We start from the raw sequence: 25,341 nt of genomic DNA, 5'->3' as shown, positions 1-25,341 counted from the left end.
GTGTTCCTTGGTCTTCATGATGCTCTCTGTGCTTCAAACAGAACCCTGAGACTATCACAAAGCAGGTGTATTTATACGGAGACTTGATTACACACAGGTGGATTATATTTATCATCATTAGGCATTTAGGACAACATTGGATCATTCAGAGATGCACAATGAACTTCTGGAGTGAGTTTGCTGCACTGAAAGTAAAGGGGCTGAATAATATTGCACGTCCCACTTTTCAGTTTTTGAATTTCCAAAAATTTTTTTTATAACCAATAAATTTCGTTCCACTTCACAATTGTGTTCCCCTTTTTGATTCTTCACCAAAAATTTACATTTGGTATCTTTATGTTTGAAGCATGATATGTGGGAAAAGGTTGAAAAGTTCCAGAGAGCCAAATACTTTCGCAAGGCACTGTATTTGTTGGGATAGTAGCCATGTGCTGCTCGGGAACTTCTTTTAGCAGAAATGTTACTAGGTCCTTGCACAGACACTAGTATAAAGTTGGCAGGCTTATTATTTACATAACATTTTGCTTTTGATTTGTTTTCTATCATCAGTTGTCAAAGCATCTGCAGCTCTATAGGTGAATGTCTTGATGTGTCGCACTATAATCACTAATAAGCACTACAATCCAAGAATAAGTTGGGTGACACACTATTTTCATCACTTTGTAAGAAACACCAGGGCCGGTTTTAGGCAAAGTGGGGCCCTAGGCAAAAGTTTAAAATGGGCCCCCAAATGCTGACATATTGCACATCACACAGAAGCAGTTGGTGAATATCAAGTGTGATCGGCAATATTGAAGTCGTTTGCTTGTTTCCCAGCCTCTTTACACCAACTGAGAAAAAATGATGGTATCGAACATTCCCTATTAGATTGATCTGTCCCCATACAGTATGATGTTATCGGCAGCACATCTACAGTTTACATCGGCGATGTGCTGCTGAGAACAATGATTTTTGTTCCCGCATAAACAAACCAATCACACGATGAATATGCAGCATTTTGCTTCTTTTGTATAATACACCCCAAAGTTCTCCACATAGTATAATGTGCACCACAGTCCTCCATATTGTAAAATGCACACCCCATAGTCCTCCATATAATGCAATGTGTCACATGGTCCTTACTATAGTATAATACACTCCCCATAGTCCTCCAAATAGTATAATACACTCCCTATAGTCCTCAATATAGTATAATGCACTCCCTATAGTCCTCCATATAGTATAATACACTCCCGATAGTCCTCGATATATTAAAATACACTCCTCAGTCCTCCATATATGATCCTACAAATATACCAAGAGCATACTGCCCCAAAATGGACATAACATCACCAGATTAGTAAAAAAATAAAAATTTTATTAATGTCCTGATACAACATTTTTAATACAATTCATTACACAATTGGTAAATATGATGAGGGCCAATAGATGATAAAATGAATGGTTCCAGCAGGAAAATCCATACAATGCATCTCTGGGAACGGAAGCTGGCGGCAGCCTCGCACGCATCGGGACAACTTCGGTGGACGCCGGAGTGTGAGTATATAACTATTTTTTATTTTAATTCTTCTTTTTAACAGAGATATGGTGCCCACACTGCTGTATACTACATGTGCTGTGTTATATACTGCATGACTGATATATACTACGTAGACAGTGTTATATACTACGTGGCTGCTATATACTATGTGGCTGCTATATACCACATGGCTGTGCTATATACTATGTGGCTGCTATATTCTATGTGGCTGCTACATACTATGTGGCTCTTGCTATATACTACGTGGCTGTCTTTGATGTATACTATGTGGGCTGTTATATACTACGTGGCTGTGCTATATACTATGTGGCTGTGCTATATACTATGTGGCTGTGATATATACTACGTGGCCACATACTACGTGGCTGTGCTATATACTATGTGGCTGCTATATACTACGTAGCTGTGCTATATACTATGTGGCTGTGCTATATACTATGGGCTGTGCTATATACTATGTGGCTGCTATATACTACATGGCTGTGCTTTATACTACGTGGCTGCTATACACTACGTGGCTGTGCTATATACTACATGACTGTGCTATATACTACGTGGCTGTGCTATATACTACGTGGCTGTGCTATATACTTCTTGGCTGATATATACTACGTGGCTCTGCTATATACTATGTGGCTGTGTTTTATACTACGTGGCTGTGCTATGTACTACATACTACGTGGCTGTGCTGCGCGGGATTTAAACCATGCTTCACTGATTGGTCGCGCTCGGCCGGCCGCGACCAATCAGCGGTATTGGCGCTGTATTTAAACACCGCTTCGGTCATTGGTCGTGTCTGGCCAGCCACGACCAATCAGCGATATTGGCGCTGTATTTAAACACCGCTTCGGTCATTGTTCATGCCCAATCAGCAACAGGCACAGTCCGGCCGTGAATTGGCGCCAGATTTGAACCACGCTTCACTGATCGGCCAGCCGGGCGCATCCAATCAGCGATATTGGCGCGGAATTTAACGCCACTCACAGCGCGACACACATACATACATACATATTCTAGAATACCCGATGTGTTAGAATCAGGCCACCATCTAGTATAGTATAATACACTCCTCAGTCCTCCATATAGTATAATATACTCCTCAGTCCTCCATATAGTATAATTAGATGGTGGCCCGATTCTAATGCATCGGGTATTCTAGAATATGTATGTATGTACATCGCGCTGTGAGTGGGAGTTAAATTCTGCGGCAATATCTCTGATTGGTTGCGCCCCGTTGGCCGATCAGCGAAGCATAGTTCAAATCTGGCGCCATTTCGCAGCCGGACAGTGCCTGTCGCTGATTGGGCACGACCAATGACCGAAGCGGTGTTTAAATTCTGCACCAATATCGCTGATTGGTCGCGGCCAGCCGTGAGCTACCAGTCACTGAAGCGGTGTTTAAATCCCACGCCAATATCACTGATTGGTTACGGCGGGCCAGGCATGACCAATGACCAAAGCGGTGTTTAAATACTGCGCCAATATCGCTGATTGGTCGCGGCCGGCAGAGTGTGACCAATCAGCGAAGCGTGGTTTAAATGCGGCGGGCCAGGCATGACCAATGACCAAAGCGGTGTTTAAATACTGCGCCAATATCGCTGATTGGTCGCGGCCGGCAGAGTGTGACCAATCAGCAAATCGTGGTTTAAATGCCACGTCAATTCACAGCTGGACTGCATCTGTCGCTGGTTGGTCGCAGGATGTCGGGGGTTTGGGGCTCTGGATGTTGGGGGTTCGGGGTGCAGGATATAGTACAGCCACATAGTATATAACACAGTCACATAGTATGTAGCACAGCCACGTAGAATATAGCACAGCCACGTAGTATATAGCACAGCTATGTAGTATATAGCAGCCACGTAGTATATTATACAAAAAAGAGAGAAAAAAAACATGCACAAATGCAAGGATCACCAAGACAGTAGACAATATACAAATATATCAAATTTTATTAAATGTCTTTTTAGCCACACGACTCATTTAAAAACATCTAAAACCATGAATATACAAATACACCCAAGAGAAAGGGGCAATACATAAAGATGAAAAATTACACATAAAAGAAGACAATCCCTTATCGAATCCCCTCAAAAAGACCATATAATGCCCAAAAAGTTTAATCAAATCTAATTTTAACCCTAAACAGCCCTTTGGTTACAGATTGATACCCAATATAGATGAAAAGGTTATGGTACAAGGTGCAACTATAATGCTAACTCAAACACAGGAAAGCATATATAGGTATATAGCCTAGAAGCACAAATAACAATACGGTACCATATCCATGTAAGCGTCTCAATAGACATACGGCATAATTAGGCAAAGAGACCCCAAAGGGTAAATGAAAAGAGAATCCATATAATCAACAATTAGTTCCTAATAGACATGCTTACGCACTGCATATAATTGAGGGGTTTGAGATGGAAGATAAGGGGAGTCAGCTCCCATGTAGCCCACCCTACGCGTGTCGTCACCTCAGTGACTTGATGAAGTCAGATGACTTAGCGGTCTAGCGAGATTAGCACCATTTTTTTTAAATTATTTTTAACATTATATATTTTTACTATTGATGCTCCATAGGCAGCATCAATAGCAAAAAGTTTGTCACACAGTGTTAATAGCAGCGTTAACAGACTGCATTACACCGCGGTGTAACGCAGTCGGTTTATCGGACTGATAAAATGCTATGTGGGCAGCGGGCGCTGACTGGGGGGGAGTATGGAGGGGGCACTGACTGCAGGGGAGTAGGGAGCGGCCATTTCGCAGCCGGACTGTGCCCATCGCTGATTGGTCTTGGTCAGCGACTTGGGATTTCTGTGACAGACAGACAAACAGATGGAAGTGCCCCTAAGACGATTACATATATAGATACACTCCTCATAGTTCTCCATATTGTATAATAGACTCCTCATAGTCCTCCATACAGTATAATAGACTCATCAATTCTCCGTATAGTATAATACACTCCTCAGTCATCCATATAGTATAATACGATATTCAATTCTCCATATAGTATAATACACTCTTCAAAGTCCTCCATATATTAAAATACACTGCTTAGTCCTCCATATAGTATAATACACTCCTCATAGTGTTCCATATAGTATAATACATTCCTCATAGTCATACATACAGTATAATACACTCCTCATAGTGCTCATATAGTATAATCTATCGGCACCACTATAGTCATCCATGTAGTACAATTTACTTCCCATAGTATAATGCACCCCATAGTTCTTCATATAGTATAACGTATTCCCCATACTGCTCGATACAGTATAATGCAGCCCACATATAGTATAATGTTGCCACCCCACAGAGTATAATGCAGCCACCCCAAAGAATATAATGTAGCCCCTGAGTATAATGCAGCCCCACCATACAATATAACGCAGCCCCCCATAGAATATATGGTAGCCCCATTAAAGAGTATGATGCAATCCTCCCCCACAGAATATAATTCAGCCCCCCCATAGAATATAATGTAGGCCCCATAGAATATAATACAGCCCTCCCCCATAGAATCTAATACAGTCCTCCCCCATAGAATAAAATACAGCCCCCATAGAATATAATACTGCCCTCCCCCATAGAATATAATACAGCCCCCCATAGAATATAATACTGCCCTCCCCATAGCTTATAATACTGCCCTCCTCCATAGAATCTAATACAACCCTCTCCTATAGAATATAATACTGCACACAGCCAGTATTCAATTCTATTTTCCATTTGTTTCATTTGGGTTCCTCTTCCTGAAATAAAAAGCATAAACAACTGTGTTGGCTACCCACACCTCTGGATCTTCCAGCTATACCTCCACATCCACCTCTTCTTTCACTTGGGCCCACACCTCGTGGTTCTTGATAGCTAGTTTTATGTCAGTTCAATGAAAAAAATACAACCCCCCCAAAAAAAAAAACCTAATAACAGCAGACATTTACTATCTATTAGTGTTGACTGTTGAGCGATACCTTCCGATATTTGAAAGTATCGGTATTGGATGGTATCGGCCGATACCGGCAAAATATCGGATCTCGCCGATACCGATATCCGATACCAATACAAGTCAATGGGACACAAATATCGGAATGTATGCTGGATGGTTCCCAAGGTCTGAAGGAGAGGAAACTCTCCTTCAGGCCCTGGGATCCATATTCATGTAAAGAATAAAGAATAAAAATAAAAAATATGGATATACTCACCCCTCCGAAGGACCCTGGCTGTCACCGCTGCAAGCGTCCGCCTCCATCCTTAAGATTGCTGTGAGTGAAGGACCTTCGATGACGTCGCGGTCACGTGAGCGGTCAGGTGACCGGTCACCTGATCGCGACGTCATCAAAGGTCCTTCACTCACTGCATTCTCAGGAACGGAGGTGGACACTTGCAGCGGTGACAGCCAGGGTCCTTCGGAGAGGTGAGTATATCCATATTTTTTATTTTTACTCTTGATTTTTTACATCAATATGGATCCCAGGGCCTGAAGGAGAGTTTCCTCTCCTCCAGACCCTGGGAACCATAAGCACCGCACATGCCGAAGATAACTGGGAACTTCCGATTCCGATTTCCGATATCACAAAAATATTGGAACTCGGTATCGGAATTCCGATACAGCAAATATCGGCCGATACCCGATACTTGCAGTATCGGAATGCTCAACACTACTCTCTATCCATCATGTCATCTACACTGGATCTCCATTTCTGATTGCCCCATCGAATTTTTCTAAAGTGTGGCTTCTGATTCTGCCACTCCCACTGCACAACTGATCAAACCACACCTCTGGCTGAACACTGCATTGTATAGCTTTACTGTACTACTACAGTTAAGCGTACTCTCTTTAGGGTACACAAACATGAAAAAGCTACTAAAATAATGTTATTTTTTGCACAAAACACTGTTTTACATGACTTTTTTTCTTCACTTTGAAAACAGCTAAATGTTTCCTGTTCCCATGAAAAGGGTTGATTTTTGAATGGCTTGGTTAAATAATTTCTAATTGTTTAATTATTTTCATTAATTATTATTTACAACTGTAAACCTTTTGTGGATCACAAAAAAGAACATTTTTTCTTCAATCCTTTTCCATTTTCAAATAAAAAAACTAAATATGAGCTAAAAATAGTAGTGGATAATAAAAACCTACTTGTGCTTCTATGGGTAAGATTCAGTGTGCTCCTCTATTTTAGATTGGAGTTCTCCACTGAAAGCTCGCCAAATGCCAGGTCCAGGTGCCTTGTGTCTGTGCTGAGTACTTCACAAACAGTTTGGGCAGCCTGAGGGCAAGTCTGTCCTTGCACGGGCATGTCATTAGCTTAAAACTTCTAACAATGATGACACAAGAACCACAAGAAGGATTTCATCACCCCAGGTATCATATTAATCAGTTTAACACTTCCAACCTGACAATGCTTGTAGTTTACTGCTGACTAGTTTGCTTTAATGGCTAACAAAAAATATAATAAGTGATGTTACAAAGCAAGGTTTGGAGAGTACTTAGGACTCTTCTTCAGGCATGGAATAACAAAGTATCTAAATAAGCAACATTTTATTTTTGCTGATCATTAAAAGGTATCATAACTACAATATTATGCTTTTGTTTCTCCTACTGAGAGCAATGAATCTTATTTCAACTGGCTAGAATGGTACCAAAACCCTTTTCTTCTTTTGACTCAAAAAGGAAATAGATTAGTTGATTTATATTTCACTTGTCCCAAAGTAAATATAGTTTTGTAGGATGTTTTGTAGGAAGACCATCTTCTACCTAGAAATCACTTTACTAAATAAAAGATGGAAAGGGGTTTATAAGGAAATGGTTTTCATTCACGCAAATAATCCAGCTGCTGAAAAAACAATGGGACATAAATTGTGTATTTTATACAAGGCCAATAAATCAGTCAAGCCTAAAAGCAAGCCAAGTTATTATTGGGAAGATTCTTAGCATAAAATGTTATTATTTTGATTAGGTTTTTAGTCCAATAAATTGGTTCTCAAGTAAATTAATAAAAAATAAAAATATGTAAATATAATTAATATTAGAATAGAACTACAGTATATACCTAGGGAGCACAGTGAAAGTTAATGCACTCTTACTACTAGACCAATAATTTCCATCTGGTCCATTGGTATTTGTAATATTTAAAATAAATGGGAACTGTTGGGATAATTTTCTGATACCTTAATGTGGATGTTAGATGGTTAATGTATTCAGTGATAGCCCACTGGGATTGTCAATGTTCCTTTAACCCCTTCCCGACCCATGACGCCACGTAGGCGTCATGAAAGTCGGTGCCATTCCGACCCATGACGCCTATGCGGCGTCATGGAAAGATCGCGTCCCTGCAGATCCGGTGAAAGGGTTAACTCCCATTTCACCCGATCTGCAGGGACAGGGGGAGTGGTAGTTTAGCCCAGGGGGGGTGGCTTCACCCCCTCGTGGCTACGATCGCTCTGATTGGCTGTTGAAAGTGAAACTGCCAATCAGAGCGATTTGTAATATTTCACCTATTATAACGGGTGAAATATTACAATCCAGCCATGGCCGATGCTGAAATATCATCGGCCATGGCTGGAAATACTAGTGTGCCCCCACCCCACCCCTCCGATCGCCCCCCCAGCCCTCCGATCTGGCCGGTACACTGCTCCGGCTCCCCTCCGTCCAGTGCTCCGCTCCCCCCCGTGCTCTTGTCCGCTCCCCCCGTGCTCCAATCACCCCCCGGTGCTCCAATCACCCCCCCTGCACTCCGATCCACCCCCCCCGGTGCTCCGTTCCACCCCCCCGTGCTCCATTCCAGCCCCCCCGTGCTCCGTTCCACGCCCCCCGTGCTCCGTTCCACCCCTCCCGCACTCCGATTCCCCCCCCCGTGCTCCGATCCCCCCCCCGTGGTCCCCCCCACCCCATCATACTTACCGATCCAGCCGGGGTCCCGTCTGTCTTCTCCCTGGGCGCCGCCATCTTGCAAAATGGCGGGCGCATGCGCAGTGCGCCCGCCGAATCTGCCGGCCGGCAGATTCGTTCCAAAGTGCATTTTGATCACTGAGATAGATTATATCTCAGTGATCAAAATAAAAAAAATAATAAATGACCCGCCCCCTTTGTCACCCCCATAGGTAGGGACAATAAAAAAATAAAGAAATTTTTTTTTTTCCACTAATATTAGAATAGGGTTAGGGTTAGGGTTAGGGGTAGGGTTAGGGTTAGGGCTAGGGGTAGGGGTAGGAGTAGGGGTAGGGTTAGGGGTAGGGTTAGGGTTAGGGCTAGGGGTAGGGTTAGGGTTAGGGCTAGGGTTAGGGTTTCGGTATGTGCACACGTATTCTGGTCCTCTGCGGATTTTTCCGCTGCGGATTTGATAAATCCGCAGTGCTAAACCGCTGCGGATTTATGGCGGATTTACCGCGGTTTTTCTGCGCATTTCACTGCGGTTTTACAACTGCGATTTTCTATTTGAGCAGTTGTAAAACCGCTGCGGAATCCGCACAAAGAAGTGACATGCTGCGGAATGTAAACCGCTGCGTTTCCGTGCAGTTTTTCCGCAGCATGGGCACAGCGATTTTTGTTTCCCGTAGGTTTACATTGAACTGTAAACTCATGGGAAACTGCTGCGGATCCGCAGCGTTTTCCGCTGCGTGTGCACATACCTTTAGAATTAGGCTATGTGTACACGGTGCGGATTTGGCTGCGGATCCGCAGCAGTGTTCAATCAGGTTTACAGTACCATGTAAACATATGAAAAACCAAATCCGCTGTGCCCATGGTGCGGAAAATACCGCGCGGAAACGCTGCGTTGTATTTTCCGCAGCATGTCAATTCTTTGTGCGGATTCCGCAGCGTTTTACACCTGTTCCTCAATAGGAATCCGCAGGTGAAATCCGCACAAAAAACACTGGAAATCCGCGGAAAATCCGCAGGTAAAACGCAGTGCCTTTTACCCGCGGATTTTTCAAAAATGGTGCGAAAATATCTCACACGAATCCGCAACGTGGGCACATAGCCTTAGGGTTAGGGTTGGAATTAGGGTTGTGGTTATGGTTAGGGGTGTGTTGGGGTTAGGGTTGTGGTTAGGGGTGTGTTGCGGTTAGGGTTGTGTTTAGGGTTATGGCTACAGTTGGGATTAGGGTTAGGGGTGTGTTGGGGTTAGTGTTGGAGGTAGAATTGAGGGGTTTCCACTGTTTAGGCACATCAGGGGTCTCCAAACGCAACATGGCGCCACCATTGATTCCAGCCAATCTCGTATTCAAAAAGTCAAATGGTGCTCCCTCACTTCCGAGCCCTGACGTGTGCCCAAACAGTGGTTTACCCCCACATATGGGGTACCAGCATACTCAGGACAAACTACGCAACAATTACTGGGGTCCAATTTCTCCTGTTACCCTTGTGAATCAAAAAAAATGCTTGCTAAAACATAATTTTTGAGGAAAGAAAAATGATTTTTTATTTTCACGGCTCTGCGTTGTAAACGTCTGTGAAGCACTTGGGGGTTCAAAGTGCTCACCACACATCTAGATAAGTTCCTTGGGGGGTCTAATTTCTAAAATGGGGTCACTTGTGGGGGTTTCTACTGTTTAGGCACACCAGGGGCTCTGCAAACGCAACGTGACACCCGCAGACCATTCCATCAAAGTCTGCATTTCAAAAGTCACTACTTCCCTTCTGAGCCCCGACGTGTGCCCAAACAGTGGTTTACCCCCACATATGGGGTATCAGCGTACTCAGGAGAAACTGGACAACAACTTTTGGGGTCCAATTTCTCCTGTAACCCTTGGGAAAATAAAAAATTCTGGGCTAAATAATTATTTTTGAGGAAAGAAAACGTATTTATTATTTTCACGGCTCTGCATTATAAACTTCTATGAAGCACTTGGGGGTTCAAAGTGCTCACCACACATCTAGATAAGTTCCTTTCGGGGTCTAGTTTCCAAAATGGGGTCACTTGGGGGGGTTTCTACTGTTTAGGCACATCAGGGGCTCTGCAAACGCAACGTGACGCCCGCAGAGCATTCCATCAAAGTCTGCATTTCAAAACGTCACTACTTCAATTCCAAGCCCCGGCATGTGCCCAAACAGTAGTTTACCCCCACATATGGGGTATCACCGTACTCAAGAGAAACTGGACAACAAATATTGGGGTCAAATTTCTCCAGTTACCCTTGGGAAAATTAAAAAATTCTGGGCTAAATAATTATTTTTGAGGAAAGAAAACGTATTTATTATTTTCACGGCTCTGCATTATAAACTTCTATGAAGCGCTTGGGGGTTCAAAGTGCTCACCACACATCTAGATAAGTTCCTTTCGGGTTTAGTTTCCAAAATGCGGTCACTTGTGGGGGGTTTCTACTGTTAAGCCACATCAGGGGCTCTGCAAACGCAACGTGACGCCCACAGAGCATTCCATCAAAGTCTGCATTTCAAAACGTCACTACTTCACTTCCGAGCCTCGGCATGTGCCCAAACAGTGGTTTACCCCCACATATGGGGTATCAGCGTACTCAGGAGAAACTGGACAACAACTTTTGGGGTCCAGTTTCTTCTGTAACCCTTGGGAAAATAAAAAATTCTGGGCTAAATAATTATTTTTGAGGAAAGAAAACGTATTTATTATTTTCACGGCTCTGCATTATAAACTTCTATGAAGCACTTGGGGGTTCAAAGTGCTCACCACACATCTAGATAAGTTCCTTTGGGGGTCTAGTTTCCAAAATGGGGTCACTTGTGGGGGGTTTCTACTGTTAAGCCACATCAGGGGCTCTGCAAACGCAACGTGACGCCCACAGAGCATTCCATCAAAGTCTGCATTTCAAAACGTCACTACTTCACTTCCGAGCCCCGGCATGTGCCCAGTGATTTACCCCCACATATGGGGTATCATCGTACTCAGGAGAAACTGGACAACAACTTTTGGGGTCAAATTTCTCCTGTTACCCTTGGGAAAATAAAAAATTGCAGGCTAAAAGATCATTTTTGAGAAAATAATTTTTTTTTTTTTTCATGGCTCTGCGTTATAAACTTCTGTGAAGCACTTGGGGGTTCAAAGTCCTCACCACACATCTAGATTAGTTCCTTTGGGGGTCTAGTTTCCAAAATGGTGTCATTTCTGGGGGATCTCCAATGTTTAGGCACACAGGGGCTCTCCAAACGTGACATGGTGTCCGCTAATGATTGGAGCTAATTTTCCATTTAAAAAGCCAAATGGCGTGCCATCCCTTCCGAGCCCTGCCGTGCGCCCAAACAGTGGTTTACCCCCACATATTGGGTATCTGCGTACTCAGGACAAACAGGACAACAATATTTGGGGTCCAATTTCTCCTATTATCCTTGGCAAAATAGGAAATTCCAGGCTAAAAAATCATTTTTGAGGAAAGAAAAATTATTTTTTATTTTCATGGCTCTGCGTTATAAACTTCTGTGAAGCACCTGGGGGTTTAAAGTGCTCAATATGCATCTAGATAAGTTCCTTGGGGGGTCTAGTTTCCAAAATGGGGTCACTTGTGGGGGAGCTCCAATGTTTAGGCACACAGGGGCTCTCCAAACGCGACATGGTGTCCGCTAACAATTGGAGCTAATTTTCCATTCAAAAAGTCAAATGGCGCGACTTCCCTTCCGAGCCCTGCCGAGTGCCCAAACAGTGGTTTACCCCCACATATGAGGTATCGACGTACTCGGGAGAAATTGCCCAACAAATTTTATGATCCATTTTACCCTACTGCCCATGTGAAAATGAAAAAATTGAGGCGAAAAGAATTTTTTTGTGAAAAAAAAGTACTTTTTCATTTTTACAGATCAATTTGTGAAGCACCTGAGGGTTTAAAGTGCTCACTAGGCATCTAAATAAGTTCCTTGGGGGGTCTAGTTTCCAAAATGGGGTCACTTGTGGGGGAGCGCCAATGTTTAGGCACACAGGAGCTCTCCAAACGCGACATGGTGTCCGCTAACGATGGAAATAATTTTTCATTCAAAAAGTCAAATGGCGCTCCTTCCCTTCCGAGCCTTACCATGTGCCCAAACAGTGGTTTACCCCCACATGTGAGGTATTGGTGTACTCAGGAGAAATTGCCCAACACATTTTAGGATCCATTTTATCCTGTTGCCCATGTGAAAATGAAAAAATTGAGGCTAAAAGAATTTTTTTGTGAAAAAAAAGTACTTTTTCATTTTTACGGATTAATTTGTGAAGCACCTGGGGGTTCAAAGTGCTCACTATGCATCTAGATAAGTTCCTTGGGGCGTCTAGTTTCCAAAATGGGGTCACTTGTGGGGGAGCTCCAATTTTTGGGCACACGGGGGCTCTCCAAACGTGACATGGTGTCTGCTAAAGAGTGGAGCCAATTTTTGATTCAAAAAGTCAAATGGCGCTCCTTCCCTTCCAAGCCCTGCCGTGCGCCCAAACAGTGGTTTACCCCCACATATGAGGTATCAGCATACTCAGGACAAATTGGACAACAACTTTTGTGGTTCAGTTTCTCCTTTTACCATTGGGAAAATAAAAAAATTGTTGCTAAAAGATAATTTTTGTGACTAAAAAGTTAAATGTTCATTTTTTCCTTCCATGTTGCTTCTGCTGCTGTGAAGCACCTGAAGGGTTAATAAACTTCTTGAATGTGGTTTTGAGTACCTTGAGGGGTGCAGTTTTTAGAATGGTGTCACTTTTGGGTATTTTCAGCCATATAGACCCCTCAAACTGACTTCAAATGTGAGGTGGTCCCTAAAAAAAATGGTTTTGTAAATTTCGTTGTAAAAATGACAAATCGCTGGTCAAATTTTAACCCTTATAACTTCCTAACAAAAAAATTTTGTTTCCAAAATTGTGCTGATGTAAAGTAAACATGTGGGAAATGTTATTTATTAACTATTTTGTGTCACATATCTCTCTGGTTTAACAGAATAAAAATTCAAAATGTGAAAATTGCGAAATTTTCAAAATTTTCGCCAAATTTCCGTTTTTATCACAAATAAACGCAGAATTTATTGACCTAAATTTACCACTAACATGAAGCCCAATATGTCACGAAAAAACAATCTCAGAACCGCTAGGATCCGTTGAAGCGTTCCTGAGTAATTACCTCATAAAGGGACACTGGTCAGAATTGCAAAAAACGGCAAGGTCTTTAAGGTCAAAATAGGCTGGGTCATGAAGGGGTTAATATCACCATCAATTCATGCTGTGAACATGCTGTGCTATTGAAAGTCTCAAGACCTAGCAAGCTACAAACCATCCTACAGAGGTCTTAGCAGTTTTGCCTAAACATCCACTCATAATTGGAAATTTAATTTTAATCTTTACATTTTTTTCTTCTATCTTTCAAGACCTATAACTTTTTTTCTTTCACAAAGCCATGTTCAATCAATCCCACCCTTGTTGCTTAGTGTTTACAAAGTTCACTGTGCAGGAAAAATTCCCTGGTAATTTTTTTCTGATTACGGTCATTCCATAATCCATTATATATATATATATATATATATATATATATATATATATATATATATATATATATATATTATATTCATATGGAGGTGTATGTATTGTGAGGCAGTGAAGGGAATCATATGCGAGGGTCGATTATATATCCCCCAGGATGCAAATGGAGTACTATTAAACCCACTGAAGTGCCTTGTATTCACAGCTGGACGCCTGTGAGTCACAAAGCAAAGTAAAAGAAAGTGTGGATCTAGTCAAGCTATTTGGTCCAAGCATTGTTCAATAAAACCGGTTATGGGCTTTTATTTTCTAAGCAGACTACAAGAAGGTAGTGGGGTTGGTCCGTTTCCTCCTACTGGGTTTTCCATGTGGCCTATGGCCACAGGTTGATTTTTTAAAAAAAACCTGCAGTATAGGGTTTGGGTGTGTCAGTTTGGAGTTTGCAACTTGCAAACAGTCAGATCAGCAGGAGCTCAGCCTGTGTGGGGTAACACAGAGCCAGTAGAGTGAACTCCTGGCACCTTGCTGTGTGATATGGTAGTGCCGTCGCCCTCCGCAACCGGACTCCCATGGACTGTTTTGATTCCCAGCTTCGATCCAGAGTATACCGTGTGCTGTACACTGTGTGAGTGTGGACATTAAACACGTTTACTGTGAACTTTTCCTGTGGTCACTGTCACTGAACCAACCTTGTTGCACTACAGTATATATATTGTATATATTGTGGTGTAGTGACCCCTGTTACAGGTAGGGGGCACTGTATGGTCTTCCCAGAGTACTCATGGAGGTGCATTGAGGCCATAGGAGTGCATGGCAATCGCAGATATAATGGTGAAAATGAGACCAAGTCCTGCATTGTTGTGAATGGTCGGTATGTGTGTCGCAGAGGAAGATACTCTGCACTGTCAGCCTGAAGTAAGGATGTTCTGGGACCTGTAGTCCTACAAGTAAATTGTGTTGCTTAACAAGGGAGACTGACAGGGCTAGTTCTGAGAGATGGGCGGGTCAAACTAGCCACACACACACTCCCATCTAGGGGAGTGGTTACAAGCATATAATGTGACTGAGGTCTTTTCACATGGTCTCTGAGTGTGGACCTGAATGGTCTGTGCTGGAAGGTCCTGTCGAGCCTATGTGATGGGAGTGTTGTATCCCTGAAGAGCACGTGATGGGGCTTTGGACCTGGCACATGCCAGTGTGTTGAGCGGTATGATAACCATGTTATACTGACCGAGGTCAGTGAGAACGTTTGTGGGATATCTCTGAGGAAGAGAGGTATCCGAGAACATGTGCGGCACCAACAGTTAGCGGAAAGGGATCCGTGTTATACTGACCGGGGTCAGAGAGAAAAAAAGAGAGAGACACTGTGTTTACTCCACTGTATGGAACACCTCTGAGGATAAGAGGCATCCGGGAACCTGTGAAAGTCACCAACAGGTAACAAACAGGGGTCCGTGTGTCATGCTGACTGGGGTTAGTGAGGGACTGTGGTAAAGCTGAATATGTACAGACGGTGTTCAGGCTGTTGCTAATTAACAAGTTCCTGAGGATGTGGTTTATAGCAGGGGTGTCAAACTGCATTCCTCGAGGGCCGCAAACAGGTCATGTTTTCAGGATTTCCTTGTATTGCACAGGTGATAATTTAATCACCTGCACAGAATGATTCCAGCACCTTGTGTAATACAAAGGAAATCTTGAAAACACGCATGGTCTGAGGCCCTCGAGGAATGCAGTTTGACACCCCTGGTTTATAGTGTTGTGAAATAAACCTAAGAGACTGTGTTTTTGTGAATGCCAAGAGTGTGCAAAGCAGTCATCCAAGCAAAAGATGGCTACTTTGAAGAACCTAGAATATAAGACATAATTTCAGTTGTTTCACACTTTTTTGTTAAATATATAATTCCACATGTGTTAATTCATAGTTTTGATGCCTTCAGTGTGAATGTACAATTTTCATAGTCATGAAAATACAGAAAAATCTTTAAATCAGAAGGTGTACCCAAACTTTTGGTCTGTAATATATATATATATATATATATATATATATATATATATATATATACACTGTACATATATACATATATATATTTAGAAGTAACTTGAATCTGACAAGTAATAATAAATAAAAGATCTATGAAAATAAACAAATGAAGGTCAGACATTGCTTTTCAACCATGCTTTCATAGAGTTTAAAAAAAATAAAACTCATGAAATAGGCCTGGAAAGAAATGATGGTACCCATGAAAATAATGTGACAAAAGGGACATGTTAAATCAAGGTTTGTCCACTAAACTAGAATCACAGGTGTCTACAATCTTGTAATTAGTGAGTTGGCCTGTATATTGGGCTACAGATACTCACTGTGCTGTTTGGTGACATGGTGTGTATCACACTCAACATGGACCAGAGGAAACGAAGGAAAGAGTTGTCTCAGGAGATTAGAAAGAAAATTATAGACAAACATGTTAAAGGTAAAAGTTATAAGACTATCTCCAAGCAGCTTGATGTTCCTGTGACTACAGTTGCATGTATTATTCCGAAATTTAAGATCCATGGGACTGTAGCCAACCTCCCTGGATGTGGCCGCAGGAGGAAAATTGATGACAAATCAAAGAGACGGATAATACGAATGGTAAGAAAAGAGCCCAGAAAAACTTCTAAACAGACTAAAAGTGAACTTCAAGCTCAAGGAACATCAGTATCAGATCGCACTATTCATCGTTGTATGAGCCAAAGTGGACTTCATGGGAGACGACCAAGGAGGACACCATTGTTGAAAAAAAATCATAAAATAGCCAGACTGGAATTTGTCAAACTACATCTTGACAAGCCACAAAGCCCCTAGGAGAATGTCCTATTGACAGATGAGACAATAAAATGGATTGAGATCATGACTAATAAGGATAATAAAGATTATTATTATTATGACTAAGACCACCAGGTTGAAACGCATAGATCGTCATTAGGTTCTATAGCCAGTGTGTACTGAGTGCTGGATACCATATATATGGATGTATTTTTAATATACTTTCATTAAAAGTTATTTTTTACCTTCACCACTCGCTGGACACACCTGCTTTTCTGTTGGATTCATTGTGGCTACTTCACCCTTGTCCATGCGAGGTGTTTGGTGATCACACAGGAGGTCAAGATAAAAGACAAAAAAGCACGATGAGCTGATATTTTTCTCTATAATATCAAGAGTAGTTCTAAAACTCAGAACACCGATGTGAATCTTTTAATTGTAGATTTTCTTTGTACGTTCCACTCCCAATTTTGACTTAGGCCGGTGTCCTAGATATAGTTGTAAAATCTATTAAGCTTTCTCTGGAGAGGGGACGTATTAATCTGACATTGAACATATTAGATTAATTATAACTCAGGCAATGGAAAAGAACTAGCACTTTAATTTCTATTCTATTTCTAACCTTCTGGCGTGATCTGCTGGGGGCCGGCCGCAAAGTTTATTAGTCGTATATTCAAGTGGAGAAATGCAAATCTAAAACCTTCAGAGGTAAAGGCTTCCTCTGTTGAAAGCAGCATCAGACAATTACAGTCAGACACCCTCTCTCTGTTGTCCAGTTATGAATATTTTTTTTTGTGAGAAGCATAGATGCTACAGCTATGGGAGATACAGGTGCTTCTCACAAAATTAGAATATCATCAAAAAGTTAATTTATTTCAGTTCTTCAATGCAAAAAGTGAAACTCATATATTATATAGAGTCTTTACACACAGAGTGATTTATTTCAATTGTTTATTTTGGTTAATGTTCATGATTATGGCTTACAGCCAATGAAACCCCAAAGTCATTATCTAAGTAAATTAGAATAAGTAACAAAAAAAAACCTGAAAAGCCTTCTTAATCATTTTAAAAGGTCCCTTAGTCTGTTTCAGTAGGCTCCACAATCATGGGGAAGACTGCTGACTTGACAGACATCCAAAAGGCATTGACATACTCAACAATGAGTGTAAGCTACAAAAGGTCATTGCTAAATAAGCTGGCTGTTCAGAATGCTGTATCCAAGCATATTAATGGAAAGTTGAGTTGAAGAAAAAAATGTGGTAGAAAAATGCGCACAAGCAACTAGGATCACATGAGCCTTGAAAGAATTGTTAAGAAAAGGCAATTCAAAAATTTGGGGAGATGTACAAGGAGTGGACTGATACTGGAGTCATTGCTTCAAGACCCACACACACAGATGTATCCAGGACATGGACTACAAGTGTCGCATTCCTTGTGTCAAGTCTCTCATGACCAATAGACAATGCCAAACGCTTCTTACCTGGGCCAAGGAGAAAAAGAACCGGACTGTTGCTCAGTGATTCAAGGTGTTGTTTTCAGATGAAAGTAAATTTTTCAATTCATTTGGAAATCAAGGTCCTAGAGTCTGGAGGAAGAGCAGAGAGGAATACAATCCAAGCTGTTTGAGGTCTAGTGAGAAGTTTCTACAATCAGTGATGGTGTGGAGAGCCATGTCATCTACTGGTGTAGGTCCACTGAGTTTTATCAAGACCAAAGTCAGCGCAGCCATCTACCAGGAAATTTTAGAGCACTTCATGCTTAACTTTGATGATAAGTTTTTGGCGATGGAAATTTTATTCTCCAGCAGGGCTTGGTACTTATCCACATTGCCAAAAGTGCCAAAAGTACCAATACATAGTTTAAAAACAACAGTATCACTGTGCTTGGTTGGTCAGCAAACTTGCCTGACCTTAAGCCCATAAAGAATCTATGGGTATTGTCAAGAGGAAGATGAGAGACACCAGACTCAACAATGCAGACAAGCTGAAGGCTGCTATCAAAGCAACCTGGGCTTCCATAACACCTCAGCAGTGCCACAGGCTGATCGCCTCCATGCCTCGCCGCATTGATGCAGTAATTGATGCAAAAGGATCCCCGACCAAGTATTGAGTGTATTTACTGAGCATACATTTCAATAGGCCAACATTTCAGATTTTAAAATCATTTTTCAAGCTGGTGTTATAAAATATTCTAATTTACTGAGAAAATGACTTTTGGGTCTTCATTGGCTGTAAGCCATAATCATCACCTTTAACAGAAATAACACTTGCAATAGATCACTGTGTTTGTAATGACTATATATAATGAGTTTTACTCTTTGTACTGAAGAACTGAAATAAATTAACTTTTTAATGATATTCTAATTTTGTGAGAAGCACTTGTATATTTTTGAGGAAGTAGTGAACATAATGTGTCTACTTACATCATGGGGAGGCCTGTGGATCACCGCCAAGATAATATTGGACAGATAAATGCCAAGATATACAGTATTTTCATAAACACTGCCTAGTTTTTGGATTAAATATATAAAATTTAATGATAAACTTTCTCACACTGCCAGCGGTAGCGTTAGTGAGGTCAGGATTATGCTAATGTCAGCTTGTGACGGCTGATGGGGATAGCAGTCACATCGGTGATGTGGCCGCTATCCAAATCATCTGGTTAGTCGTGGGAGAGTATGAATTAAGTTCACATTAGACAGGTGAGTTATATTTTTGTTTGTTATTTTTATTTTTCCACAGGGGACAAGTGCTTCAATAGAATAGGGGTAAGGTGAGTATAACTGATGTGTGAGTAGCCACAACTGTGTTTAGTTACATGGAGCCTGAACTGACTGTAAAGTTGTAAGTCAAGTTACAAACTTTTGCTATGTAAGGAGACAGCAGGCACATAGGATGCAGTAACGGAATGTAGTCAGAGTAAGGGTTAACAAGGTATTTAATTCTACAATGGATACTCCTTGCAGGGAGAAGTAGAGGGAAATTTTCTGAATATAAATTACTGTAACTTGGAACATGGTAGTAAAACAAGTAACTAAGACAATACATTCAGAGGAAATAGACTTATCAATCTGACGCAGTCCTCGGTGTATTCACTGGGTGCAAACAGTGGCACCAAGGCAATGGTGCGGTGGAAATTCGACATTGTCCTGGAGAGGATGGCATCCTGGGTCCTGGAGAAGATGGCGTCTTGGGTCCTGTCGTGGTTGATGTTTCCTTGTGGTCCTGATGCTGGCTTTGGGTCCGGAAGAAGAAGAAATACAATGTCTCTGTCCTACACTGCGGTTTTCCCTATGTGGGGTCTGTTTAGAACCTTATCAAGATAAAGTTCACAATGGGTGATACGACTCTCCGGTCTGCATGGGCACGAGGCTATGTCCCGTGCGCGGGCCCTTTGTCTCACAGTCAGCGGTGTCAGCGTTGTCAACGGTGTCAGCGATATTGGCACAAGGCTCTGACCACAGTCTCCGTTTATCGTCCTCTGGCCTTCAAGTCTTAGGCCTGCTCTCTCACGATTCTCCGCGTTAGGAGCCTCTACTCTGACCTCTTGCGTGCTTCATGTACTGACCGTAACTGTCAGATTACTCGCACGCTGCAGTTCCCTCAGCTGAACCTTGCCCCCTTTTCTCAACTGCCGGGAACAGTCAAGGGCCTTAAACTTTCCCCCCTGCAACATAGGTGACAGCCCCAACGGTTCCGGACCCGTTACAGAGGAAGCAAGCCTAGCTGGGTTCTTCTCCTTACAGCTACATGGGGACTAAAATAATATAAAAATCAATCATGTATTTTTGAATATTGGGCACAGTTATTAACATAAATATTTGGAGGACAAAGTTTCTAGTCTCCAATGTTAAGATTTCCTGGGATACTTACTGTATATTGTTTGTTCTCACGCAGTTCAAAAAAAAATCATATTTAAGAACAACACATTTAAACACCAGATGAAAAGAACTTCCTGTGAACAATTTTAACAATACATCCCCCATGTCCTGAACTCCCAGCGGGAGCTTAGTGCATTTCCTCCAGTTCTTTATCAGCCCTAAAATAAGCAGAAAGAGGCAGAGCAGGCACACACCTTTTCCACATGATAATTAAACCCTGCCTTGTTAGTAAAAAGACTATGGGATAATGCAAGGGGTATGTCATAGAGAACCATGAAGACCATTGGAGCTAATACTCTCTTTCTATCTGGCCTAATCCTGCTCACAGGTAAATTGTGATATGTATGTATACCAAAGCTGGCTTCCATCATGTTACTGAATTGTCTGGATAGGACAAATTAGGAATATGCAAGAACATATGTTACCTGGAGTATATATTTGTATGTTAACATCGCATGATATGATATTACTGAAGGAAGACTAAAATATTAGCAACATACATGTATACTCCTGTAGCAACTTGACATGTACTTGTAATCTATAATGTTATTTGCATTTAAGTAACAGAGATTAAGTAACCAAGATGTCTGTCATTTACTCCAGCCATAGTGCTTTCCAGATGCCAATACGTTCTCTCTCCAATTAATTGATATGCAGTGTTTTAAGAGGAATAACTTAATTATAGATTGATCTGTTTATGCAAAGTTTTTCTATTTGTTTTGTATTTAAAAACGTTTTGTTATGAAAGACGCAAATTTTTTCAAGGTGACATTTTCCTTTTTTTGATGTTTCACAATATTTCAAATATCTAATAGCCACTGAATTTTGCCATGTATTATTTTGGTGCATGATTGCAGTTCATAAAATCTACAAATATAATAGTTAATAGCAAATGATGTCCTAAAAATATAGGTTGATTTTTGTGAGGCAGGAGACAGGGAAGACGCGAATAACAACAAACTAACCATAAAAATTCCATTTACCTATGCTGATATTAATTTGACCTACAAATGAGTAACTGCTCAGCATATTACTGTTGGTTTAGTCTAAGGCTAGGGTCACACAGCGTAGTTTCTCTCATCTGAGAGAATTGGGGGGATTATGGCAATTACCCTTGGATCAGAGTTTGATCAAAGTGTGACTGATTTTCTCGGATGAGGAGAAGATGGAAAAAAATGTATGCATCTTCTCCATTCTGTCAGTCTGTGAAAATTGGCCTACACCAAAATTTTATCTGACTGCAGTCCGATTTTTTTTCCTTGCACTACTTGACTTGCATGGCCGAGTGTGATCCAAACATTGGATGCAAATTGAGCAAGTTGTTCTTCTTTCCTCAGACAGACTCTATCCGAGGAAAAAATTTGACATGTGCGAGGCCCCATAGAATAATATTGGCCCAAGTTCAATACGATGTTTTAATGGATCGCACTTGGACCGAAAATACTGTTGTCTGCTTGACCCTTAAGGCTAATATAACACAAGCGAAAAACAAGTTATGTTTCATCCAGAAAACTCTGGATGAAACAAAGATTTCTCATTTGTCATCTATATGCAACCCATGTGTTATACTTTTTGCTACAGCAGCAGTAATAAAATTTTTTACAAAAGTACATGCAGTTTCGTATATTAAACAATTACAATGTATCCATAAAAAGTGGTTGCCATACGATGGCTTCGTATTCCAATCCAATTTTTTTTAAGCACCCGTAAACTTGAATGGACGATTCTTATCTGACACAATAGTGAAACTAATCTATGCAAATTTGGTCTGTGAAAGAAATTGCTCATCTGCACTGCCAAAAGCAATAACATTGTTCTGAGTGCTGTCCTTCTTTTCACAATTAGCCAAGTGCAAATTTCATAGTGTGTAAGACATAAAATGGTCCATCCATCTATCCCCCACCCCCTGAAGATGGCTGGACCATCAATGTAAAAACATCATTGTAAATACACACCTGTACTTTGTATCTCCCCCACCTCATTGGAGATTCTAAGCTTTCACGAGCAGGGTCGTTTTATTTCGCTTTAATTATTGTATTGTTAACGTTGTTACTGTTTGTGTTTGAAACTGTTAAACTGTAAAGCGCTGCAGAATATGTTGGCGCTATATAAATAAAGATTATTATTATTATTATTAAAATGCCCTAATCCATCCTCCCCCTAATCTTACTCAGCTTGAAAATAACATGCGTAGGCATTAAGACCCGCTCTCCTTCCTCCTTGGGAAGCAAACAATAAAAGGAAGCTTATAGTACTCACATAGGATGCTTATTTAGTCTTTAGAAAAATATTTCCCCATATGACAGCTATATTTTCCAGGTGGTTGATACCTTAGATACAAGTAAATGGAAAGTTCAAGAGAGGCATGGATGTCTTCCTGGAGCAGAACAATATTGTATCATACAATTATTAGGTTCTGTAGAAGGACGTAGATCTGGGGATTTATTATGATGGAATATAGGCTGAACTGGATGGACAAATGTCTTTTTTCGCCCTTACTAACTATGTTACTATGTATGTTACTATGTTACTACTATATTACCTATGGATTGATATACTCAGATTACGTTTAGGGTAAATTGCATCTATTTTCCACTTCTAGCTACCAGAAACATAGAGCTCTATTTACTTAAAGACTTGGAATCTTTGGAATCATTTCCTCAATCGGAGTAGAATAGAAGCACTTTGGCTGAGCCCAGGTACTCCTCCTTAGCAAGAGATGTGTAAACTGCGGCTTTATTAGTAATAGACTTTTTCATGAAGTGATAGTTTTATCTCTATTGCAAAGGAGCAAATGAGAAAATTAGTGTCTGAAATTGAGTTCACACTTTAAACAATTACATCTTTTTGTTGTCTTGTAGGTGGTAATTTATTCACTCAGTGTTGATAGCTCCATTGAGTTTGCCTTGTCGACCGTTCCAAGTGTTAGAAGTATATATTTCATATATTTAAACAGAGATGAAAAAAATATTTTTGGAAACAATTGCTTTCTTATTGTTATACAGTGGTAGATTTGGAGCTGTTCCTTTGTTATCCCTACTAGAAATGAATGAATAAATTGACAATTGGATGTCACCAGTTGAAATGCATGTGTCTACACACTCTGATATTGTCTAATCAGTGCTGTTGGAATTAGGGCAGAGACACACTGCCATATTTCTCGTGCGAGAATCGCATCGTAAAACTCGTACTGGCTGTTGGCTCTCCTTGTTAGGGCTGGCGGAATGCACCGAATAAATATAAATATAATAAAAGGTGCGTTCGCAGCCCGGGGTCCACCGTGCAGAGATGGAACCTGCTGCTAGGTAATGGCGGCACTATATGGTGGTACTATGCCGGACTAGACTCGGGTTCCATCACGTGGTATGAACTGATGCGAACTCTGTTGCTTCACAGAGTCGCAGGGAAACTAAGGAAACGCTGTGCCCTGTTAGCAGTCACAGGGTGCAGCAAATGGACGCTAGTGAGATCCCTGAAATTCACCCCCACTATGTTGGTGATTGATCCCGCTCTGACCCTCGGTGGCTTTTGAGTCCGTGCCTGAGGACCCCGTGAGTCAGATGCTGAGATCAAGTGGGAGTGTCCACCCTACACTGACCGGTTGTCAGGACTAATTAAAGATTACTGCACAGAGTGCGTACAGCGCCGCACTGTCAGACGCCACTAACCACCCTTACAAGGGTTAGGAAAGAGCTCTAATTGCGCACGGCGCCGCACTGGTGGTCGCTGCTGGTTAGGCGCAGTAAGGATCGTGCTCTTGTGTTAAGTATATTACTGTCAGGCGCTAGGTAGCTCTAACATTTGCGAACATTCAACAACTCTAGGAATGGGAATGATTAAGGAGCAATCAACAGAACAGGCATACAACCACACACACGATTACAGGTCATGCGATCCTTTTATAGATGTAGCCTACCGGGATCTTCCTAGTGGTCCAATCAGAGCTGCTACAGGACCTGAGCATGTGACCTCCAACCTCCAATGAGAGGTCGTCCCACGGGCATGCTCAGTAGATAAAAAGCAGGACTTAGTCCCTGGAACGTCTGCTCGCCGCTGATTAATGCTGGTTACAAATTCTGAACCTGGGGCAGCAGCCGTAACCAGCCGCACAGTATCAGCTTGAGCCAGACGCTGGGACCGACATCTCCGCTGAGCAGACTCCACTGTGGCTGGAGAAGAATGGGAGACCGCAGCGGAGATGGTTCGAGATTCCCCCTATGCAGCGGCAGGAACTCGACACCTAACACTCCTGACCTGAGCTTGACAGCTGTACAGTTATCCATCATGCTGTTATGCTCCATTCAGGAGAGGTGCCAGGCAGTGTGATGCGATTCTCACAAGAGAAATACAGCAGTGTGTCTCTGCCCTTACACTGTGTAGAAATATGCCCCTTTGACCAAGTCAATTTATTTACAATGACAGAATAGCACAGTGCAGAGATCTTATAAAAATGCTCCAGAATCATTATTCCATGCATTGTACAATTATTTACTAAAGCATGTTCTATTTAAAAGAAGAAAAAAACTAAAAACTTTGTAGAAAAAATCCAGCTCACCGCAGTAGAATCCATTGGCCGTGCACAGAAAGAAGTTCGTGTTAGCAGCAAACGAGCAATATCAATGAAGGAAAGGTATCCAGCAACAGATGCATCCATGAATAATTATTTAAAACAAAAATCTTTCATGCATAACATGGTTAA

The 25,341-nt window shown here is 41.6% G+C and overlaps 1 protein-coding gene across 5 annotated transcripts in view; it reads left to right on the top strand.

The window, feature by feature from the left end:
* The first annotated feature begins 20,819 nt into the window (after positions 1–20,819).
* The window catches only part of EMCN (endomucin), a 285,813-nt gene continuing 281,291 nt past the window's right edge, over positions 20,820–25,341 (top strand). For all 5 annotated transcript variants that reach the window (XM_069743637.1, XM_069743634.1, XM_069743636.1 and 2 more), the window contains exon 1: positions 20,820–20,970. In XM_069743637.1, the coding sequence (XP_069599738.1) occupies positions 20,916–20,970 (55 nt within the window). In that variant the 5' untranslated portion in view covers positions 20,820–20,915. The remainder of the gene's footprint in view (positions 20,971–25,341) is intronic.

Source organism: Ranitomeya imitator, chromosome 1 (assembly GCF_032444005.1).
Source record: "Ranitomeya imitator isolate aRanImi1 chromosome 1, aRanImi1.pri, whole genome shotgun sequence".
Classification (NCBI taxonomy): domain Eukaryota; kingdom Metazoa; phylum Chordata; class Amphibia; order Anura; family Dendrobatidae; genus Ranitomeya; species Ranitomeya imitator.
Note: the sequence above shows the minus strand (reverse complement) of the source record. Positions and strands in the feature narration are given on the sequence as shown.